General features: G+C 43.0%; 1 protein-coding gene across 1 annotated transcript in view; it reads left to right on the forward strand.

Moving 5' to 3' along the window:
* DPY19L1 (dpy-19 like C-mannosyltransferase 1) overlaps positions 1 to 18,743 on the forward strand; it is a 104,459-nt gene extending 85,716 nt beyond the window's left edge. Inside the window, exons 20-23 of the mRNA XM_054019321.1 lie at positions 5,146 to 5,320; positions 8,435 to 8,534; positions 10,464 to 10,589; positions 16,620 to 18,743. Of these exons, the coding sequence (XP_053875296.1) occupies positions 5,146 to 5,320; positions 8,435 to 8,534; positions 10,464 to 10,589; positions 16,620 to 16,776 (558 nt within the window). The 3' untranslated portion in view covers positions 16,777 to 18,743. The remainder of the gene's footprint in view (positions 1 to 5,145; positions 5,321 to 8,434; positions 8,535 to 10,463; positions 10,590 to 16,619) is intronic.
* The last annotated feature ends 2,090 nt before the right edge of the window (positions 18,744 to 20,833 follow it).

The following is a 20,833-nucleotide window of genomic DNA, read 5'->3' on the forward strand; positions in this document are numbered from 1 at the left end:
TAAAGCAGCAAGGCCTGGCGATATCATCTGACAGGGTGCACCTGGCAGCTATCTCGGCGTTCCATCCAGGAGAACATGCTTCCTCGGTCTTCTCTAACCCGATGGTCGCCTATACCCACAACTGCGTCAACCGGTCCCAGCGTGGGACCTTAACCTGGTCCTCTCCAGGCTCACGGGGGAGCCAATGGCTACCTGCTAACTCCTTTACCTATCTTGGAAGATAGCTTTCCTTGTAGCCATTACTTCAGCAAGGCATGTTTCTGAAATCAGAGCCCTCATGTCGGAACCTCCATATACAGTCTTCCATAAAGACAAGGTGCAGCTTCGCCCCCACCCTGCCTTTCTCCCCAAGGTGGTATCAGCTTTTCATGTGAACCAGGATATCTTCCTCCCGGTCTTCCACCCTAAGCCGCACGCTACATGGCAAAATCAACGTATGCAATCTCTGGATGTGCGCAGGGCCCTCGCATTCTATATCGAGCGTACGAAGCCGTTTAGGAAGACGACTCAACTCTTCATTGCAGTGGCTGACCGGATGAAAGGCTTACCAGTCTCCTCACAACGTATCTCCTCTTGGCTCACGTCCTGTATTCATGCTTGCTATGACTTGGCCGGTGTCGCGACACCACGCCTCACCGCCCACTCCACAAGGGCTCAAGCTTCCTCAACCGCTTTCTTGGCCCAGGTTCCAATCCATGAGATCTGTAGAGCGGCGGCTTGGTTATCCATTCATACCTTTGCCGCTCACTACGCGTTAGTACAGCAGTCTAGAGACGATGCTGCATTTGGCTCAGCGATTCTGCACTCAGCGATGTCTCACTCCGACCCCACCGCCTAGGTAAGGCTTGGGAGTCACCTAATTGGAAGCGATATGAGCAAGCACTCGAAGAAGGAAAAACGGTTACTCGCCTTTGTAACTGTGGTTCTTCGAGATGTGTTGCTCATATCCATTCCAAACCCGCCCTCCTTCCCCACTGTCGGAGTAGCCGGCAAGAAGGAACTGAGGGGGCACTGGGTTGGCTGGAGTATATATCCAGCGCCATGAAGGCGCCACTCCAGGGGGCTCCACAGCCGACCCACCGGGTGTTGCTAGGGTAAAAATTCTCTGACGATCGTGCATGCGGCACGCACACACCTAATTGGAATGGATATGAGCAACACATCTCGAAGAACAACAGTTACAAAGGTGAGTAACTGTTTTTTGCTTTAACTATACATTGCTCATTGCATTATCCAGTTTTGAGCGTAAGAACTATGATCCTGATCTGACCCTATCAGATTGCATATATTGCTTCTCTGGTTGTTTTCAGATTGACTAATTGAATAATTTAGCTATTTGCATATCAATTTGAGGTCCAAATACTACTCTCTCTAATGTTCTGGATAAGTGAGCAGTTGAAATAATCAAAATTTTATCCACTCATCAATTTAATTTGAAACCAGTGTTGCAACATGTGGGGGGGAAAGCATTATGGCAAACCTTCCATTTTTATAGTTAGTATGCATAAAATGTTAACTTTTGCAGAGTAAGTATAAAACCTTTCATTAATTAAAAGGTCCAAAGTACTTGCATATTCCAGTCATTGTATTTACACATTCAGGATAGGGTACTGGGGCTTAGTACTTACGTCTGACACATGGAGTCTAGCTTCTTCCTAGAGCATTTTTCTCATGTATCAAGAGGAGGAAAAAATCTTTGATAATTTAACCCTTAGAACATTACCTAATTTGAAGGTGGGTGGCACCTGGAATATGTGGGCCAGATTCTCTGTTCCTGGCCTGGCTTCTTTGCGCTGTTCCTGTGGCACAAAGGGGGTTGCACATCTGATACATGTAGGGGACTCCACAGATGGCATTAAATCTGGTGTTGACAGAAAAGATTATGGCTAACCGGCCTTACACTGACCGGAATGGCCCTAGGAGCTCTTGCATCCAGCATAGATGAGAGCAGACATGAGGTTGCCCTAGCTTACACAAAGGGGATGAGAAGACCTCACACTACCTCCAGGACCAAGGAAGTGTAAAAGTGGCGTTCAGCCTGCCCCATTGGGTTCTCAGCCAAGAATCGCTCAGACAGACTCAAGAATCGGGCTGTATATGTATAAAAAGGACCGGAAGGAATAACTGCTTTTTGAGCTGACTAGGATTAGAGGGAAGTCAGGACTTGGCCTACATCTACACTACGGGGGGGGTCGATTTAAGATACGCAAATTCAGCTACGCGAATAGCGTAGCTGAATTCGACGTATCGCAGCCGACTTACCCCGCTGTAGGGACGGTGGCAAAATCGACCTCTGCGGCTTCCCGTCGACGGCGCTTACTCCCACCTCCGCTGGTGGAGTAAGAGCGTCGATTCGGGGATCGATTGCCGCATCCCAACGGGACGCGATAAATCGATCCCCGAGAGGTCGATTTCTACCCGCCAATTCAGGCGGGTAGTGTAGACCCAGCCTTGATTGTCCAGACTTGTCTAGAATAAGGTTCTGGGAGGATTTGATATCTGTGGGATGGATGTCAGGATTAAGCAGTTATGCAAGTGGTAAGGGTGAAAACAGCTTACAAAGATTTAGGAACGTAAATCAGAACAGCAAGGGATCTGGACCATTTAATCTAGTCCCCAAGATAAGATAGTAGGAGGGAGATTGTCAGTGAAGATAAAACCTCAAAGGTGGGTTTGTTTTTTTTTTTTTTTTTTACAGTGAGATAACTAATGCACGATAGTTATCTTGCTGTAAACTCCTAAGCAGAAACAAGGCAGTTGTTGTTTTTGCTGTGAAATAGCTAGGCGAGGTCAACACTATAACCCCATCCATGGTTGGCCTCATCTAGGTTGCCTCCTGGTAAAACTACAATCCTTGTCACCACTAAGAGTTTTACAGTATGTTAGCTAACACACACAAGTTTTCCTTGCAGTAAAACCACCTTTTTTTTGTCCGAGAATACACAGCCTGAGACTGGGCATCTGTGGAATGGGATTAGTTCTGCAGCTGGTTGTTTTTCTTTCAGGCCATCACATGGATGATTATACCCTTGATTATCAAACAGCCCAGTTTGCTCAGTGCAGCATCTTGTGGGGCGGAACACATTGATGATAAAGCTGATGTTGTTTCTGTGTGTTTGCTCTCTAAATTAGGAGGAATTACTCCATCCTAAGTGGAACTTTAAAAATTAGCAGAAAACATTCTGACGGACTTGAAAATTAAGAAAATGTTCCTTGCAAACATTTAAAGATTTATTTGGCAGAGCATATTTGTGAACCATGTACCACATGAGAATCATCCTAATCTAGTCACAACCTCATATAAAAGGAGATGCTTTTGTTGCATTTTATGCATGTTCAATCACTTTGTGTTGGGCATATGTACAAAATACTGTTAATTTTATCAAGTTTTTATAGAACCTTTATGGGACTGTGGTTTTTCTTCACCTGAAAAGCAGCAAACTAACTAAGGAGTTTAAATGTTCTAACACATTCTCACTTAAACTGAGATTGCCATGTAGGTGTTAGTATATCTGCCAAAAAGCTGCCAACTGCTAAAACAGATCAGCAGTCAAATTAATGGGTCAGCATCATATTATATTTATATAAAATGACATTTTAATTTTTAGAGACTAGTAGGATTATAAATGTCCATAAAATGGTTTTGTGGTATTCTGGCTTCTACAAATTGGGCTACTTACTTTTGTTCTCTGTTGTAACCATGGGCCCCTCAGAGCCCTAAGAAAGTGACATAAGTTATGACCATCTAAATGTGGTTATAAAGTTTTTTTTCATCCTTCCAAATAAAAGTTTTTAATATTAAAACAATCATCCCAAGCCCATATAACAAGCTCCTTATGCTACATCCATTCATCAGACTGCAGGTTGCTCCCTTTGGGTTATGTAAACTAGTGGTGTGATTAATGCCCAGATTTGTAGAGAAGCAGGAGGAGGAGAGAAGAAACAAAAAGCGTTGACGGCCCTCCTACCCCTGTGCTGCAACCACGCTGGGGCTAGGTACACTGTGTACAATGAATGCTCCAGACTAGTGTCTGGCTCTTCTGGGAGAAACAGTGGAGTGTATGTAGTATCCTGCAGAAGGATGGTGCTTTGGCCATGTTCCCTCTCTGCTGCCAGAGGCACTCTATTAAATAAAAAATAAAATACTGTTATCTCATATGGCACATGTTTAATTGATATTGCTGGCTTATTGGGAGGTCTTAATTGGAAATTAAATAATTTAGCCTAACAGTGATTGGTAATTCCTGCTGCTTTAATAGTACAGTAGTTACATAAATTCTGATTAACGGGAATGCATTTAGCTAGTGCCAAGCAGTTAAACTGTGTGTAACCATGTGTCATAAGCATAAAGTGTAAACCCTTGCTTTTTTAATTCACAAATTGCCAATAAAAGTTAAGGGATATGTTTTGTGGGTACGTGGCGGGTTAGGTCAAGTGTGGCTGGGATAGGTTGTCCTTGATCAAGCCAAACAGTAGAGCAGTAAAAACAAAATTACAATTTCTCTCCACAGTACTCATTTTACTGACGTGCACACTTCAAAGTCTGCTTCAAACCACTTGCACTATTATTCAAACAAAGCCTATCTCTTTCAGGGTAGGAGAGGGAAAGAGTAGATGTGATGCAACAGTAAAGTTCTACCGTTAACTTTTGCCTTTCTGATTTGCTTGTAGGTTCTTAAAAAAAGTTGACTTACCTGTATCTTTTTATGAAATACATTTAACATGACCAGAAATATACTGAACTGTCCATTTGACAAGAGTATAAAATACTATATATGTGAGATTTAGAAGTTGACATTGCTGAATGAATCTTAACTGCTGCATTCCCTGACTTTATTTTCATTGCAAATTTAAGGTTGCATTAATGCATATTGTCTTATTTTATAGTATAAGAAAAGTAGGAGCAACTTACTACAATGGAGTCAACTTAAGTGAATATTTAAAGTCTTAATCCTACTCTCACTGAAGTTAATGGCAGAATTTCCATTGATGTTAATAGAAGCAGGACTGGGCCCTAAAAGAACAACTTTTGATTGATTGTAATGTGTGTGACTAACAGGTTTCTACTGGAGAAATTAAAATCATAAGCCATGAATATTGTGTAATACTGTAGGTATCTGGAATTAACTGGCTTTTATATTTCAGTTGTTTGGATGGCTCTTTGGCAAAATTCAGCCCAAAACATTGGTCTTTGCTATTTTAGCAATAATGGCAATAGAGGGATCAGCAAACCTTCAGAAACAGTGGAACATCATGGGAGAATTTAGCAATTTGCCACAGGAAGAACTTTTAGAATGGATAAAATCCAGTACCAGACAAGGTAAACTATTTAGTTGTGTGTGATGATGTCCTTATTTGAGCTAAAAGAACAGGAGTACTTATGGCACCTTAGAGACTAACAAATTTATTAGAGCATAAGCTTTCGTGGACTACAGCCCACTTCTTCGGATGCATATATATTCTATATGCATCCGAAGAAGTGGGCTGTAGTCCACGAAAGCTTATGCTCTAATAAATTTGTTAGTCTCTGAGGTGCCACAAGTACTCCCGTTCTTTTTGCGGATACAGACTAACACGGCTGCTACTCTGAAACCTTATTTGAGCTGTAACTGAAACAATTTTTAGCAATAATCTGTCAAAATACAGTCCATCAGGAGCAGTTAAACCTTATTAGATGCTGGAATTGAATCAAGATTAAGCCAATTAAAATGCTAATTGCATTTTTCAAAATACTATTGTGCTATTACACATATGGTTTTTGACACACATTAAATTAAACACATTTTTTTAAACTAACATATTTGGAATGCTGGGATACGTTCCTTGTATTTCACTTAGGTTTAAGTGAGAATCCTCTGTTCTGCAAGTGGCAGACATGTATTCCACTCAGGTGTGCGCGTACCCAGTGCACCAAAGCCAGAGAATTTTTCCTAGAGGTAACTGTAGGTGCTGTACTTGTGTCCTCTGGCCCCTTAGTTCCTTCTCAGGCTATTTAAAGGCGGCGCCACCCTAACCCCCATCAGTTCCTTCTCGCCATGCATGGCTAGAGTTGGAGCAATCCGTGTGATAGATTACTTCAAGCTTCTTTATCTCAGTCTTTCTGGGATTTTATTGTTGATATCCAGCTCCAATCAGTTAGCACCTCACTACATGGATGCCGCATGGTTAGATCAGGAGGAGCACTGTTCCACAGCTGTTCAACAGGTTCAGCTTAGTAGTAGATAGTCCTTTACTAGTAGAAAGTCCACTTACATATTTGGCTAAGTGGAAATGTATTTCAACTTAGTTCTTGGCCCCAGGGAGTTCAATTGAGGCAAGCCTGTATTCAGGACGTTTTGGAGTTCCTATTATACCTTCAGTCCTCTGGCCTGTCTATCAGTTCGTTGAGGGTCCTCTTAGCAGCAATTTCAGCATTTCATTCTCTGGTCCAAGGGAAAGCCGTTTTTTCAAATGCCATTGTAGCCAGATTCATGAAAGAGGTCACTTGTGTCTTTCCATTGGTAAAGGAAGTGATTCATCAATGGGACCTTAGCACTATGTTGGCTGCCCTCATGGGTTTTCCATTTGAGCCCCAGGCAACTTGTTCTTTGTCTTTTCTATGCCAAAAGACAGTGTTTCATGTGGCCATGACTACTTCAACGAGGTCCCAAGTGACAGTTGCATTTCTCCGTGATATTTTAATACTGGCATTTGCAGGGCTGCTATTTGGTCTTCCATCCATAACTTTAAAAAGCATCATGATATTACGCAAATTTTGGAAAAGCAGTTTTGCAGTTGCTCTCAGAATAGACTGTGAGCCACATGTCCTGATACTGCTCATCAGTCACCTAAGTGAAATACATGTCTTCACCCACTCAAAGAAGAAAGGACAGTTATTTTACATATACTGTTACTGTTCTTTGAGATGTGGGTGCAGACGTGTATTCTATGACACACCCTCTGGCCCCTCTACATAGAAGTCTCAATTCTTGATGTTTGGTGTGAAGGGACTGAGAGGGAGGTTGGGGCAGCACTGCCCTTTAATAGCCTGGGGAGGGACTAAGGAGCTAGAGGATGTGTGTGCCGCCTCTACGGGTACTTCTAGGCAAAGTTCTCTGACTTGGTGTACTGGGTGCACGTCTGTACCAACATCTCAAAGAACAACAGTTACAGTACAAGTTAGTAACCATCTTGTATGCCTTTTTTCTTGAAGACAATCACATTTTGGCTAAAATCTTAGTATAATTCAATTCAGAAGAAGAAAATTCCCAAAGGAAAGTTCAATATTTGTCTCAAAAGTTTCTCCTGAAATATGATGAACATATTTTTTTGAAAATGCTTGTGTTCTTAAGTGCAACAGCATTCACGTACTTGGGTGTCATTCACACAGTTGGATCCATGTTTGTGGACCTTTGCGTGTATACAGTGCTCAGCTGACTGAAGCAACATGATCTAGTAGATAAAGTACTGAGCTGGGACTGAGGAGACCTTCATATCAGTCCTAGCTCTGGCAGTGACCTGCTGCATGACGTTGTACAAGTCACTTGGTTCTGTTTCCCCTCTATATGAGATTTATAAGCTCTTCTGGACAGAGGCTGTGTTTTACTATAATTTTGTACAGAGCCTAATACTGTAGGGCTCCAAACTTGTTTGGGAACCCTAGACACTGCTGTAGTATCACTAATAGACTTAAATGGACTCGACATAAATTGTAGGGTTCCATCCGCATGGATCCATATGCAGGACTGGGGCCTTGCTCTTCATTTCATCAGTAGAGCACGCCTTATTCATTCTTGGGCATGTTCCTGTTCGTTCCTCTCCTTTTGTTCAAAGAAGACAGATAAATCAGAAAATGAGCTGCTTCTCCATAAATGGATAGTTGTAAACGTGAAAGTATCTGCCCGCACTAAGGACATGTATCACAGTCAGGTGGTTCATACTTGGGTGTACATGCATCAGAAATCAAGTAAAAAATTGAAACTGACATGAATGTGTCAATATACAGATTCATGACCAAAAAAATTAATAAAATTATATTATGTCCACAAATGTAATAGTTTAATTCCTTAAGACGGATACAGTAGTCAATACTTTCCAAAGTGACCAGTGATTTTTACATGCCTCCTTTTGGGTGCTCAAATTGAGATGCTTTAAAAAGTCTGATTTTCCCCCACACACACACACACACACACCCCAGAGCGTACTTATCATCCCAAATAAATGGTTAGTTTTGAAAATCCTTGGCCTTTGTCTTTTGAGCATCTCTTCACAGGCTATTTGAACCAAGCTTTCAGAGCAATTAAATTTAAGTATTTTTTTTTTAAGTGCAACATTCTCTCCTTCCTTACATTTATTCTGTTGTATTGTCCTACAGCTATGCTGGTTTTACTATCTGAAACTGAAAATCTCTTCTCCCCTTCTTTATTTTAAATAAGTCTTTCATTATATATTTCAGATGCTGTTTTTGCAGGAGCGATGCCTACAATGGCAAGTGTCAAGTTGTCTGCCCTTCGACCTATTGTCAATCATCCCCATTATGAAGATGCAGGGCTGAGGTAAATTTCGAAGTTCAGTTTTATTCCTCTAACATTAACTATTTTAGCCTTTTGATGTACCTTAGTAATGATAGTCATGTTGTCTAGTACAATTTTTTTTTAAATCCATGAGGTCCTAGGTCATATTTTTATTTGACTAATCAACATTGTTTTTAAATAGTCATCAACAAGTTGAAGGACAATAGTCCATTGTGGGATAGAAGGAGTAGAGACACGGTAATGGTTCAGACTTAAGGCTGGTTTACACTAAAAGGTTAGGTCGACTCAGCTTTGTCGCTCAGGGGGTATGAAAAATCCACACCACCGTGTGGCGTACTTAAACCAACCTAGCCCCTGGTGTAGACAGCTCTAGATCAACAGAAGAATTTTTCCGTTGACTGAGTTACCGCCCGTTGGGAAGGTGGATTACCTACACCAATGGGAGAAGCCTTCCCGTCAACATAGGTAGTCTCTCCACTGAAGTGCTAGAGTAATGCAGCTGCACTTGTGCCACTGTAGCATTTAAGTATAAATATAGCCTTAGTAATCAAAAATATTGTGTAATTATGAAGTCTGAAGCAACATCCTCCTACTAAATCTACCTCTTGTTGCTCTGTTTTCCCATGGCCCAGTGAACAGACCAGTTCTCAAGACTGCAGCTATAATTACTTAGATATTACTGTAAACAAGGGTTGTGTTTTCTTGAAATATTAAAACATATTATTTAAATATTGATTATTAAGTTAGGAACTTCTTTTATTAAGACAGATTGAAATTCAAATTTTGCACAGACTTTTTTTGTCAGTTCATTTCATATGGCATTTGACGGCTTAATTTGTTTTCCTTGCAATTTTCAGAACCTGAACTTTTTGTGTAAATTGGCTTCTGAAATTCATTTATTTAAAAAGTTTAACATCTTGTATCTTATCCACGAGTATCATTGCAACAGTCTTTGGCAACTCGAGTTTGTGGAAAGAGGGTAGGGGAAGGGGAGCACACAGATATTGCCACATGTTTATAGTATGTTTATATTCAGATGTAAGACCCAACTACAATCATGTTGCTCTCTGTCTCCAGACAATCCCCTTCAACTGTACTTGGTATCAGAGCCTTAATATTTTGGGACAAGTCTGCAAAACAGCTATTTGCCTTACTTCCCCATCCCACAATCATGAGCACTAGACTGACAGGATTTTGTGGAGCATATTCTAAATGATTCACTGCATGTCTTCAGACTTTCACTAACCTTCTCTTTTACAGGACAAATAGGATTCTGTTAAGGTTATTATATGATTATGTACATTACTCCAGTGCATTGACAGTAGATCATAATGCCAGGCTTTCCTTTTTGGTGGTTCTGCTCACCCTTTTTTGTCTTTAAACTAAAATCATGTTCTGTTCAGTCTAGTGGGAAATGGAAAGAAACAAGTTCTGTCTCGAAGTCTCTTTTTACAAATCTAAGGAAGCTCACTTTCCTGGGAGGGCAAACAGGGGTCCACACCGGACATTCATCTTGTTTCTCATTAAACCAGAAGAAACTTAACCCACTTCAGTCAAAATCTCTGGAATGAATCTGAGTGAAGTTAGAACAAAATGGCTGGAACTGAATCATCTACAATATAAATGTGTCCTAAAGGCCAATTCAGTAGAAAGTCGTTGCTTCTCTCCCACAAGTGATACACAGTCGGTATGAAATAATAAGCTGCAGTGTTTCCTGGTGCCTTGTCTAAAATAGGAGGGCAAATAACTTAAAAAATGTAAAACCCAAGTATTCTAACATAAATATAATTTTATTACATGCTTTTCTTACAGAGCTGTCTGCCTTTTTTTATACAACCCCCCTCGTTATACTATCTCAGTCTGGCTATTTTATCCATCCTAAATAATTTGGTTCTCCCCACCCTCCCATCCTATTTGCTAACAACTTTTATGGATTTTTTCTTTTCAAAGGGCCAGAACTAAAATAGTGTATTCCATGTATAGTCGAAAACCAGCAAAAGAAGTGAAAAGAGAATTGTTAAGACTAGGAGTGAATTATTACATCTTAGAAGAGTCATGGTGCATAAGAAGAACTAAGTGAGTATTAGTATTCAGTATCAATATTCTGTTCAAAGTATAGCTGAGGATATACTGGATCTTATCTTTGGATTGTGGAGGTTGATGGGAGAATTATGGTAACCCTGTCATTAGAACTTGCAGATTTATTTCACATTTAGCACAAGTTCTTAAACTGTATGAATTGAATTAATACAGACAGAGCCAGGCTCTCTATCCACACAAACAGATTTGAGATGTGTGAATAGAAAAACAGACTTTACAACTCTGAGAACTTTCACAGTCACTGAGCCTCTTTACGTCGGGGTATGTTGTTCAAACACCCACAGGTACATGAACATTAGATATTAGCTAATTTGTGTTAGATATGCAGTTTGAATTTACATTTATCCTTAACCATAATTAAGTACCAGAAACAAATTTGGGCCCAGATCCTTCAAATACACAAGTAACTCTACACACAATAGTTCTGTTGACTTTATTCATATGTGTAAAGTTAAGCTTGTGTGTGAACATGTTAGGATTATAACCTTAAACATAATTGTAGAACACAATTAAAGTTAATGCAGAGCAAGCAGATCACTATGCTGTGAAGGCAGTTGCAGATGTGTATGTATAATGAGGTCCAAAGGTGTTGAATTTTTTCTGTAAATTTTTTTCTGGAAATAAAATAGATGTTACAAAACCCAAACAAGACTTTTTTTACTATATATTTTTTTCTTTTATCTTGTAATATAATTTCTTCTTCGAATGCTTGCTCATGTCGATTCCATTCTAGGTATGCGCGTGGTCATCTGAGATATTTGCCTTAGCGGTATCCGTAGGGTCGTCTGTGGCGCCCTCTTGAGTGCCGCGCTCATATGTTGGTATAATAGGCACCACCAACCCTACGCCCTCTCAGTTCTTCTTACCGCTCGTGGTGGTTAGTCAAAGTGCCTTTTCCTTGCCTAGCAAGAGCTATCTGTTTCGTTTCTGCTGTCTTCAAGCCTTAGGGCCTTGTAAACAGTTTGTTTATAGTTGTTAGTGTTTAAGTGGTTGTTAAGTAGTGTAGTTAGAAGTTAGAGTCCCAACACTGACTTCACCCCAGGTGGAGCATGCCCTGGTGTTCGGGTTTTACGCCCTGCTCTGACTGCAACAGGCTTATGCCTATTAGTGACCCCCCATAGCAGCTGCCTGAAGTGCTTGGGGGAATTGCATGTGAAAGACAAGTGTTGCATCTGTAAGAACTTTCAACCAAGGACCCAGAAAGAGCGTGACATTCATTTGAGGGCCCTCCTTATGGAAGCTGCTCTCCACCCGGCTTCCGAGCCTTCCCAGCCAGACTGTCTACCCCTAGCATTTCGTCCTTGGTGCGTAATGCACCCCTGGCACCGCTCTCTGGCACTGGTGCCCAAAAAGAAGTCCAAGAAAGACGGCTCCCCGGCACTGAGCAAGAAAGGCCTGGGGTATCGGGCAAAGGACCCAGTTCGGGCCACCCGCCCACACCAGAGCCACATGGATGTGCCTCCCCAATGGGGGCCCCTAGCCCCCCAACAGATCCACTACCAACTCCTGGGAGCAGTTGGGGACGCAGGCTTATGGCAGGGCTGACACCTTCCAAGGCTCTCCCGGCACCTAGAGCGCAGAGGCCTCTACCAGCATCGCCGGTGCCACGTGCGTCTCAGGAAGCGGTAAAGGCTCCCTACAAGGTCAAGTCAGCCATCAAGCCCCTCCAGAGGGCAAGTGAGCATCGCCAATCCCCAGAACCAAGACAACCCTCTCTGTCTCTGCGCCGCAGATCTCCGGCTTCACAACCCAGGTCCTCCGCAAGTTGCCCTAGATCACTTGCACCGCGATTGCGGTCTTTGCCCTCTGAACGCAGATAGCCTAGGGGGAGGTGCCTGTCACCCTCCCACTGGTCATCTTCTTGGCACAGATCCCCATTCCCCACAGCTTGGGAACAGTCTCTGTTGCGGTACCAGTCCTCTCACTGACGGTCCTCCTATTCAAAACGCCGGTCTCCAGTAGCAACGGTTAGCCACCAGATGTAGGCATCGACAGCTCCACCATGATCACCGGAAGGGGAGTCCTCTGGCACAGAGAGGGAATTCAGCCCCTTGCCGAGGCATCACTGGCGCGGTTGGGCACCTGAGCTGCATCAATCTCTATGATGCCATCTTGGCAACACAGCCAGTGGCCAGCACAGTGGCCCTACTGGAGTGCGTGGGGCATGCCTGTGATGCTGATGCCCCCTTTGCATCATTCATTGGCTGCCTCCTCAGAGCAACAGCTGGCGGTGCCAGGCTCGGTGCACAAAGTGCACTCGGAGGTCGGGGTAGAGGAGTGAGTGCCCACCCCAAAACCCTCTTCCCCCACAGGGTATGATGCCCTGGGGCCTCCCCCGATGGTCCAGTCATTATCCTCATTCCCGGATGAGGTGGGGGGGGGGGTCTTGAGTGCCAGCCTGCCGGACGACTTCAAAGAGCACCAGGCCCTGCTTCAACGGGTGGCCCAAGATCTTGGGCCTGGAGGTAGAGGAGATGACTGAACAGGCGAACATCCTGTTCAGTATGCTCTCGGCATCTAGCCCTGCCTTTGTTGCACTACCAGTGAACAATGGGGTCTTAAAAAAACCCAAGGTCCTCTGGCAAACCTTGTCGTCCGTCCCTCCCACCTCCAAGAGGGCTGAGAAAAAGTACTTCGTGCCAGCCATGGGGTTCGAGTACTTGTATACCCACCTGCCTCCAGGCTTGCTGGTCGTCTCAGCAGCCAATGAGAAGGGCAAATGTGTACACCAGTTCGACCCCAAAAATAGAGAGGCCAAGAGGCTAGAGTTTTTTGGAAGGAATATTTATTCAACGGCCAGCCTTCAGTTCCGGGTGGTGAACCACCAGACTCTTTTCAGCAGATACAACTTCAACTTATGGGAGACTCTCCATAAGTTCAAGGAGTCCCTGCCCCAGAACTTGGCCCAGGATTTTGGTACCCTGGGAGAGGAGGGTCCTGCAGCAGCGAGGTGCTCCCTTCAAATGGTGTGGAATGTGGCCAATTCAGCAGCTAGAGTGTTTGGATCGATGGTGGTCATGAGGCGTAGCTCCTGGCTTCAGACTGCTGGCCCATCCTAGGAAATGCAGGCCTCAATTCACGATCTCCCATTTGATGGGAATGGTCTCTTTGCGGAGCAGACTGATGCAAGGCTGCATGGGCCACCCTTTGCTCGCTGTGTCCGCATACGCTGCAAGCGGCGAAGAAGCAGTTTCGGCCGCCACCACTGCCAAGGCCTTGGCGGCCTCAACACGGGTCTGCAAGGGAGAAGGGATAGAGACATGAGCTTTAGTCGTCACCGCCTTTCCTCCTCCTGCTCACTCAAGCAACCCAGCCCGGCAAAGCATCCTGGGGGCCAGAAGTGCTCATTTTGAAGGTGCACTCGAGAGTGACGCCCCCGTTAACTCCCCGGATCCACGTCGTTCTTTCCTCAATTGTCTTCATCCCTACCGTTTGACCTGGTCATGGGTCACCTCGAACTGCTAGGTGCTAGAGATAGTATCTCCGGGCTACACCCTGCAATTCTCGGCTCTCCTTCCCTCCCACCCCACCCATTCCCCGTCCCTCTTCAGGGACCCGTCTCACAAGCAACTCCTCGTTCAAGAGGTCAAGAACCTCCTGCACCTGGGGGCGGTGGAGGAGGTCCCTTGGGACATAAAAGGAAAAGGTTTCTACTCCCTCTACTTCCTAATCCCGAAAGCAAATGGGACCTCAGACTTATTCTGGACCTGCGACACCTCAACAAATCAGGGAGCGGTTTGCCTGGCCTGTCAGGCATTCTTGCCCCACCTGAAGGCAAGGTGGTGCAGGTCCCGCTGAACAAAATTGCTGCGATGTACTACATCAACAAGCAGGGTGGAGCCATGTCGTTGGCCCTTTGCCAAGAAGCTCTCCACCTTTGGAACTTCTGTGTGCGGCATGCCATTCATTTGGTAGCCGTGCATCTGCCCAGGACCAGGAATGTGTTAGCAGATCACCTCAACAGTACCTTCTCATCTTGCCATGAGTGGTTTCTCCAGCTTGAGGAGGTCAGTATGATCTTCTGGGGACTTCCCAGGTGGACTTGTTCCCATCCTGTCAGAACAGGAAATGCCACGTGTTCTGTTCAATCTGGGGTAGGGGCTCCCTGTCAGATGCCTTTTTGCTCCCATGGTCAGGGGCCCTGAGTATGCCTTCCCGCCAGTGCTGTTGATCCATAGAGTCCTTGTGAAGATCAAACAGGACAGGACAAAGGTTATCCTGATAGCCCCCACGTGGCCTTGATAGAACTGGTTCAGCACGCTGCTGGATCTTTCGGTAGCTGTCCTGCTGCAGCTACTTCTCTGGCCGGACCTGCTGTCTCAGACACATGGAAGTCTTCTGCACCCAAACCTGGTGGTGTTGCACTTGACAGCCTGGCTACTGCATGGCTGAATGTGGAAGAATGGGAATGCTTGGCCTGGATTCAACGGATCTTGTTGTGTAGCAAAAAACCCTCCACCAGAGCAACTTACCTGGCCAAGTGGAAAACGTTCATGTGCTGGGCCTCGTAATGATGTCTCCAGGCCTTGCTGGATTATCTTCCACACCTCAAGCTCCAAGGATTGTCCCTGTCATCAATCAGGGTCCACCTGGCCGCTATTTCGGCCTTCCACCCTCTGCTTCAGGGCAGGTCGGTCTTCGTTCAAAACATGACCGCCCGGTTTTTGAAAGCTCTGGAGCATCTCTACCCTCACGCCTGGGGTCCTGTCCCTCCTTGGGACTTGAATCTTGTGCTGTCACTGCTCATGGGGCCTCCCTTCGAGCCTCTGGCTTCCTGCCCTCCTCTTTTCTCCTGGAAGGTTTCATTCCTGGTTGTGATAACGTCTGCCCGCAGGGTGTCTGAGATCAAGGCGCTTACTTCAGAGGTGTCCTAAACGGTATTCTACAAGGATAAGGTCCAGTTGCGGCCGCACCCAGCATCCCTACCCAACGTAGTTTCCGAAATTCATACCGGCCAGGACATATACATACCTGTCTTCTTCCTGAAGCCTTATAAATTGGAAGAGGAATGCAGGTTGCACACCTTGGATGTCAGGAGGGCACTGGCTTTCTACATCGAGAGGACAAAGCCGTTTCGCAAGTCAACACAGTTCATTGCGGTGGCAGACAGGATGAAAGGTCGTCCAGTGTCTGCTCAGAGGATTTCATTCCGGATCATGGCTTGTATCCGCTACTGCTATGAGCTAGCAAAAGTGCCTCTACTGGCAGTCGTGACAGCACACTCGACTAGAGTGCAAGTGACATCAGCGGCCTTCCTGGCACAGGTGCCAATCCAAGAGATCTGTAGGGCCGCTACTTGGTCATCTGTCCACAGGTTCACGTCTCATTATGCACTTACCCAGCAAGCTTGAGACGATGCTGGCTTTGGCAGAGCAGTGTTGCAAGCTGCAAGACCAAGAACTCCGAGCCCACTTCCACGGAAACTGCTTGTGAGTCACCTTGAATGGAATCGACATGAGCAAGCACTCGAAGAAAAATGGTTACCTACCTTTCGTAACTGTTGTTCTTCTAGATGTGTTGCTCATGTCCATTCCATTACCCGCCCCCTCTGTCGGAGTTGCTGACAAGAAGGAACTGAGAGGACATAGGGACGGCGGCACCTAATATACCAACATGTGAGCATGGCACTCGAGGGCGCCACAGCCAACCCTATGAATACTGCTAAGGGAAAAATCACCGACCACGCACGTAAAATCGAATGGGCATGACCAACATATCTCAAAGAACAACAGTTATGAAAGGTAGGTAACCATTTTTTTTCACTTATTCTCCAATCTGACCTGTATTTCCAATGTAAAGACAAGTGAAAAAAACCTTTAAAGAAAATCTAAGTGCTTTCCGAAATTCATCATAAAGAAGCAAGAGTTCAGAAACTCTTTTTTTCCCCTTTGTAGGTCAGTCATTTTTAACCCTTAGTTTATAAAACAAACTTGCCATATGTTTCTTTGATTACATTTCCTTACCTGTCCTTCTTTATTTTTGTTTACATATTCAAATATTTTCTAGGCCCGGTTGCAGTATGCCTGAAATTTGGGATGTGGAAGAACCTGCCAATGCTGGCAAAATTCCTTTATGTAACCTTATGAGTAAGGATCCCAGGCCATATTTCAACACAGTATTCCAGAACAGTATTTACAGAGTCTTGAAGGTTACAAGGGAATAACACTTCAGTGCAAAGAACTGTCAAACTTTTTCAACTTTTTAACTGCTAACCATATAAAAATTCTAAATCAGAAACACCTTTTATACTAAACTTAAAATGAGGAAATGTATATTTTTAATTTTTTGTCATTTTAAAGGAATTCTGATTATAGAAGTACCTTAACCTGACAGTTTGGATTTCTATTTCAGGGTCAGTCTCTTGAGGTTTGCTATGCAAATGATTATATGTTTGCACACTCTTTAATAAATACTGATCCAAACAAAAGTTAAGTGGCTGTAGAAAGTAACAACAGTTCTCAAAACCAATCCGATTGTGAAACAATGCTGTCAGTCTGCCTTAGCAAAGCAAGATTATTTAAACCATTGGTGCTAGTAATTAGAAACTAATGGATGGTTCTGTAGTATCTAGCAGCAGACTTCTTAAATCACCATCACAATATAATGACCACTCCCCGTATTCCTCTTTGGATAACGTGATACTGATCACACATTTCTGAAGAAGTCACACAATTTCTTTAGCCATATCTGTGTGAAGAATGGTTTTAAGAGAAACTGAAGAAGGGTTGCTGATAGTTTTGGATCACTTTAAAAACATGTCAGGCCTTTAAGTTTGTCTTTTTAAATGGAAATAGTTTTTAAACAATCTTGAAACTGCACATTTTAGATGATGTGCACTTTGCATGTGCTTGGAACCTTAACTTCAATATTAATTTTAAAAAATAATTAAACCAATGAGAGGAATATTTGCAACTGAGCGGTAGCTTAGCCTCTGATTGCCCAAGGATTTTAAACATTCTAGTACATTCAAAACAACCAGACATGCACATGTGAAGTTTAAGAAGGGAAAAAATATTTTATTCAGGCAAAATCTGTCATTTATCCTTGTTGTTGTGTAGCTTTAGTAAGGTAATAAAATAAACTCTGCACTGCCTTAACAGTGCTAGAGCTACATCTTAATTCTGTAGGAAATGCATCTAGTTCATATCACATTTTCTTTCCCCATCTATTAAAGCCCGTTTAAAGATTCTGTTGTACATTGGACATCTTGCTTTATTTAACTAATCCTGGTTTTTAAAAATAGTTTTTAAAAGTATCCAAATAATACTGAAGAAAAACCTTGTAACAAAATTAACCTGACGGTACTATGATTATAGTCAAAAGTTTGTGTAAATTTAATCACTAAACCAAATGTTAAATATACTCTCCTTGAATTGTCTGACCATGTAGAGTGCAATTATCCTTCCTGCTTTGAAGTTTTTACTTATTTCTATCACCATAATGTGGCCATTGTGGATGGTACAGGACTTAATTTCACAGAGGAATTCATTTCCCGGTGTACTAGAGCAAGGATACCCTACAGGCTATTAACAAACAAGATGTTATAAATTCTATATGTTACAGCCACTTGAAAACATCACAAGTAATCTAGATTTGTAACTTTTGAGACTATATAAATGTTAATTGTTCAATCAGCAGCCTAATGACATGACAGTGGTCTAGGTGGCTGTACTGGATATTCAGCCTTGACTGCATCTAGCAGTAATAGATGCTGTAGAAATAAACCTCTTTTACAGCTGTGAGAGTAGTAATAAAATGTTGAACATATGTGAAAACTGTGGAATAAAAGCTGATCAGTATTTTATGTATTTGATTTTTTTTTTTAATTTGCTTTATTGGGAGGGTGCAGATAAAGGGTTGAAAATACATATTGACTTTTTAACTTTTACAAAAATACATTTTGGTAAAGTTTCTATAAGGAAACTGGATCACTAAAAAGGGCTTAGGAGAAGAGAATTTTTTTTAAATATGTTGATGAGTTTCAAGAAAGCAGTAAAAAGGATATCTTTCTATATAAACATTGTGACTAAATAGTGTTACAGCACAAAAAAGTACTGTATTTTTATGGGGTTTATGCCAATTGTTCACATGTACTTATATGTAGTTAAATAAAAAAATTCATGCAATGTGTTTTTGTATTTTTACTTCACCATAAACATCATATTGTATAGCATTTACTATTATGATCATGTCAGGTACAGGTATGACGGCTACATAGATTAAAAGTCTTTGCCAAATGATATGGAACAGATCAGGAGTTTCTAATGCTTTAAAAAAATTCTGCCAACCTCCATTTTCCTTTCCTTACAAATGTCACTTAGTAATGTAGGTACAAAACATAATGAGCCTAACCCCAAAATGTTGATTTGAGTGGAAATTCATTCCTAAATTTTAAGTTTCAATTAGTCAATTTACTGAGATTTGTTCTTAATAAAAAAATTATTGTAAAAATTAGTTTTCAAAGAGGAAGCTGTAGAGAGTGTCAGTGACTATATCCCCAGGCATTATTTTGAGACTGATTGAGGCACATCTTTCTTTAAAAGTGAGTAATGCATCTTGAAGGTTACACTATCTTGTCCCCTTGACCTTTATTGAGTGGCATAGGGATTTTCTGTTTCAAAGCCAAAAAAATATTTTAATCTAATACTAACAGAATATTAGTGTAAAAAGTATAATAGGAAAATATCAGGTCAGTCTATTGGTACAGAGAAAAAGGATGTTGAGATAAGAATCCCATAAACTGAGGACGTGTGCATTTTGGGGAACCATGTTAGAACATGGGTTGATCAGACCTGTGTTGTTGAATTCTATTAATATCTTTGGACCTGACCAGTGTTCCCTCTAATTTTTTAAGTCCATGTGCGGAATGAATTTTGTTATGAGCACCAATATGGAGATGATGTGACACATGGCCTCCATATTGGTGCACATAACAAAATTCATGTGGTGGAGGTGGGGCCGAGGGGTTTGGAGTGTGGAAGGGGCCTCAGGGCTGGAGGGCAGAGTGTTACGGTGTGGGGGGATGATGGCTCTGGCTGGGGGGCAGGCTCTGGGGTGGGGATAAGGGGTTTGGGGTGCAGGAGGGGGCTCAGGGCTGGGGCAGAGGGTTGGGGTGGGGTGGGCCCTGGGGATGAGGGATTTGGGGAGCAGGCAGCCCCGGGGCTACAGGGGGGAGAGAGGACTCCCCCCAGCCCTCTCTTGCCACAGCAGCTTACGGCCGCGGCAGAGGTGCCTCTCCCCGGCCACGGCAGCTCCAGTGGGACTGGGCTGAGCCGAGGGAGGGGCTCCTCTCCCTGGCTGGGCCGGGCTGGGAGAGGGGCTCCTCTCCCCCTGCTGCGGCAAGTCCAGGGCAGGTCTGCGCTGGGAGGGGTGCCTCGCCCTGCCATGGCAGGTCTGTGCTTTGGCCGGCGTGGGGCTTAATAGCCAGCTGGGCAGCCACGCAGCTTAGAGGGAACTTAGGACCTTATTCTTATTTCTATTGAAGCCCCTTATACCAGTTTGGTACTGCCCAGTAGCCTCACACTGGGTATAATTTAAATCCACTCTAAGGCCCCTGGACACTGCCATAATAGTGCAAAGGAGCATCAGTGTAAATAAGAATCCGCCGGCTGGTCAGCTGAAATCTGGTATCTGAAACAAGTGTTTAGATACATTCAAATGGCAAATTTTAATCAAACGGTTTGATTACAGTATTACTAATTTAATTATTTTAATAATTAATAATCATACCTCAGTCAATGTGTGTAACACCCTGTGCAAAACAAAAGTAAAGATACCCAGTCTGATTCTCTACTGCCTTACACCTTGTGTTAATTATTTACATATGATATCTGTAAAATCTGGTTTGTTTTTTACCTTTTATTTCTTTTTTGTGATTCACTCAGCTTGATCAGTGAAATTAGATTGATCAGCTTCACTTTCTAGTTTTCAAGTTTGTGCCCTATACATGTTTTGAATTAAAAAACAACAACAACAACAAACCTGTTCCTCAAAATTAAAATAACTGAAAACTTTGCATAAGGCTTTTTAATACTATTCTTCTAAAGCTTCAAATTTGGGGTTAGTGTATTTAATAGTCCTTTCGTGGGTTGAAATACAGTTCAAGTGAAATCAATTACTTGCCACTAGTAATCAAAGATGACTGACTAGATAGTATTACAGACTCTACTATGTTTGACTTTTATTAAAATGAAGAATATTTTTTTAAAATTGTAACCATT

The sequence above is a fragment of the Malaclemys terrapin genome, chromosome 2 (assembly GCF_027887155.1).
Source record: "Malaclemys terrapin pileata isolate rMalTer1 chromosome 2, rMalTer1.hap1, whole genome shotgun sequence".
Lineage (NCBI taxonomy): Eukaryota > Metazoa > Chordata > Testudines > Emydidae > Malaclemys > Malaclemys terrapin.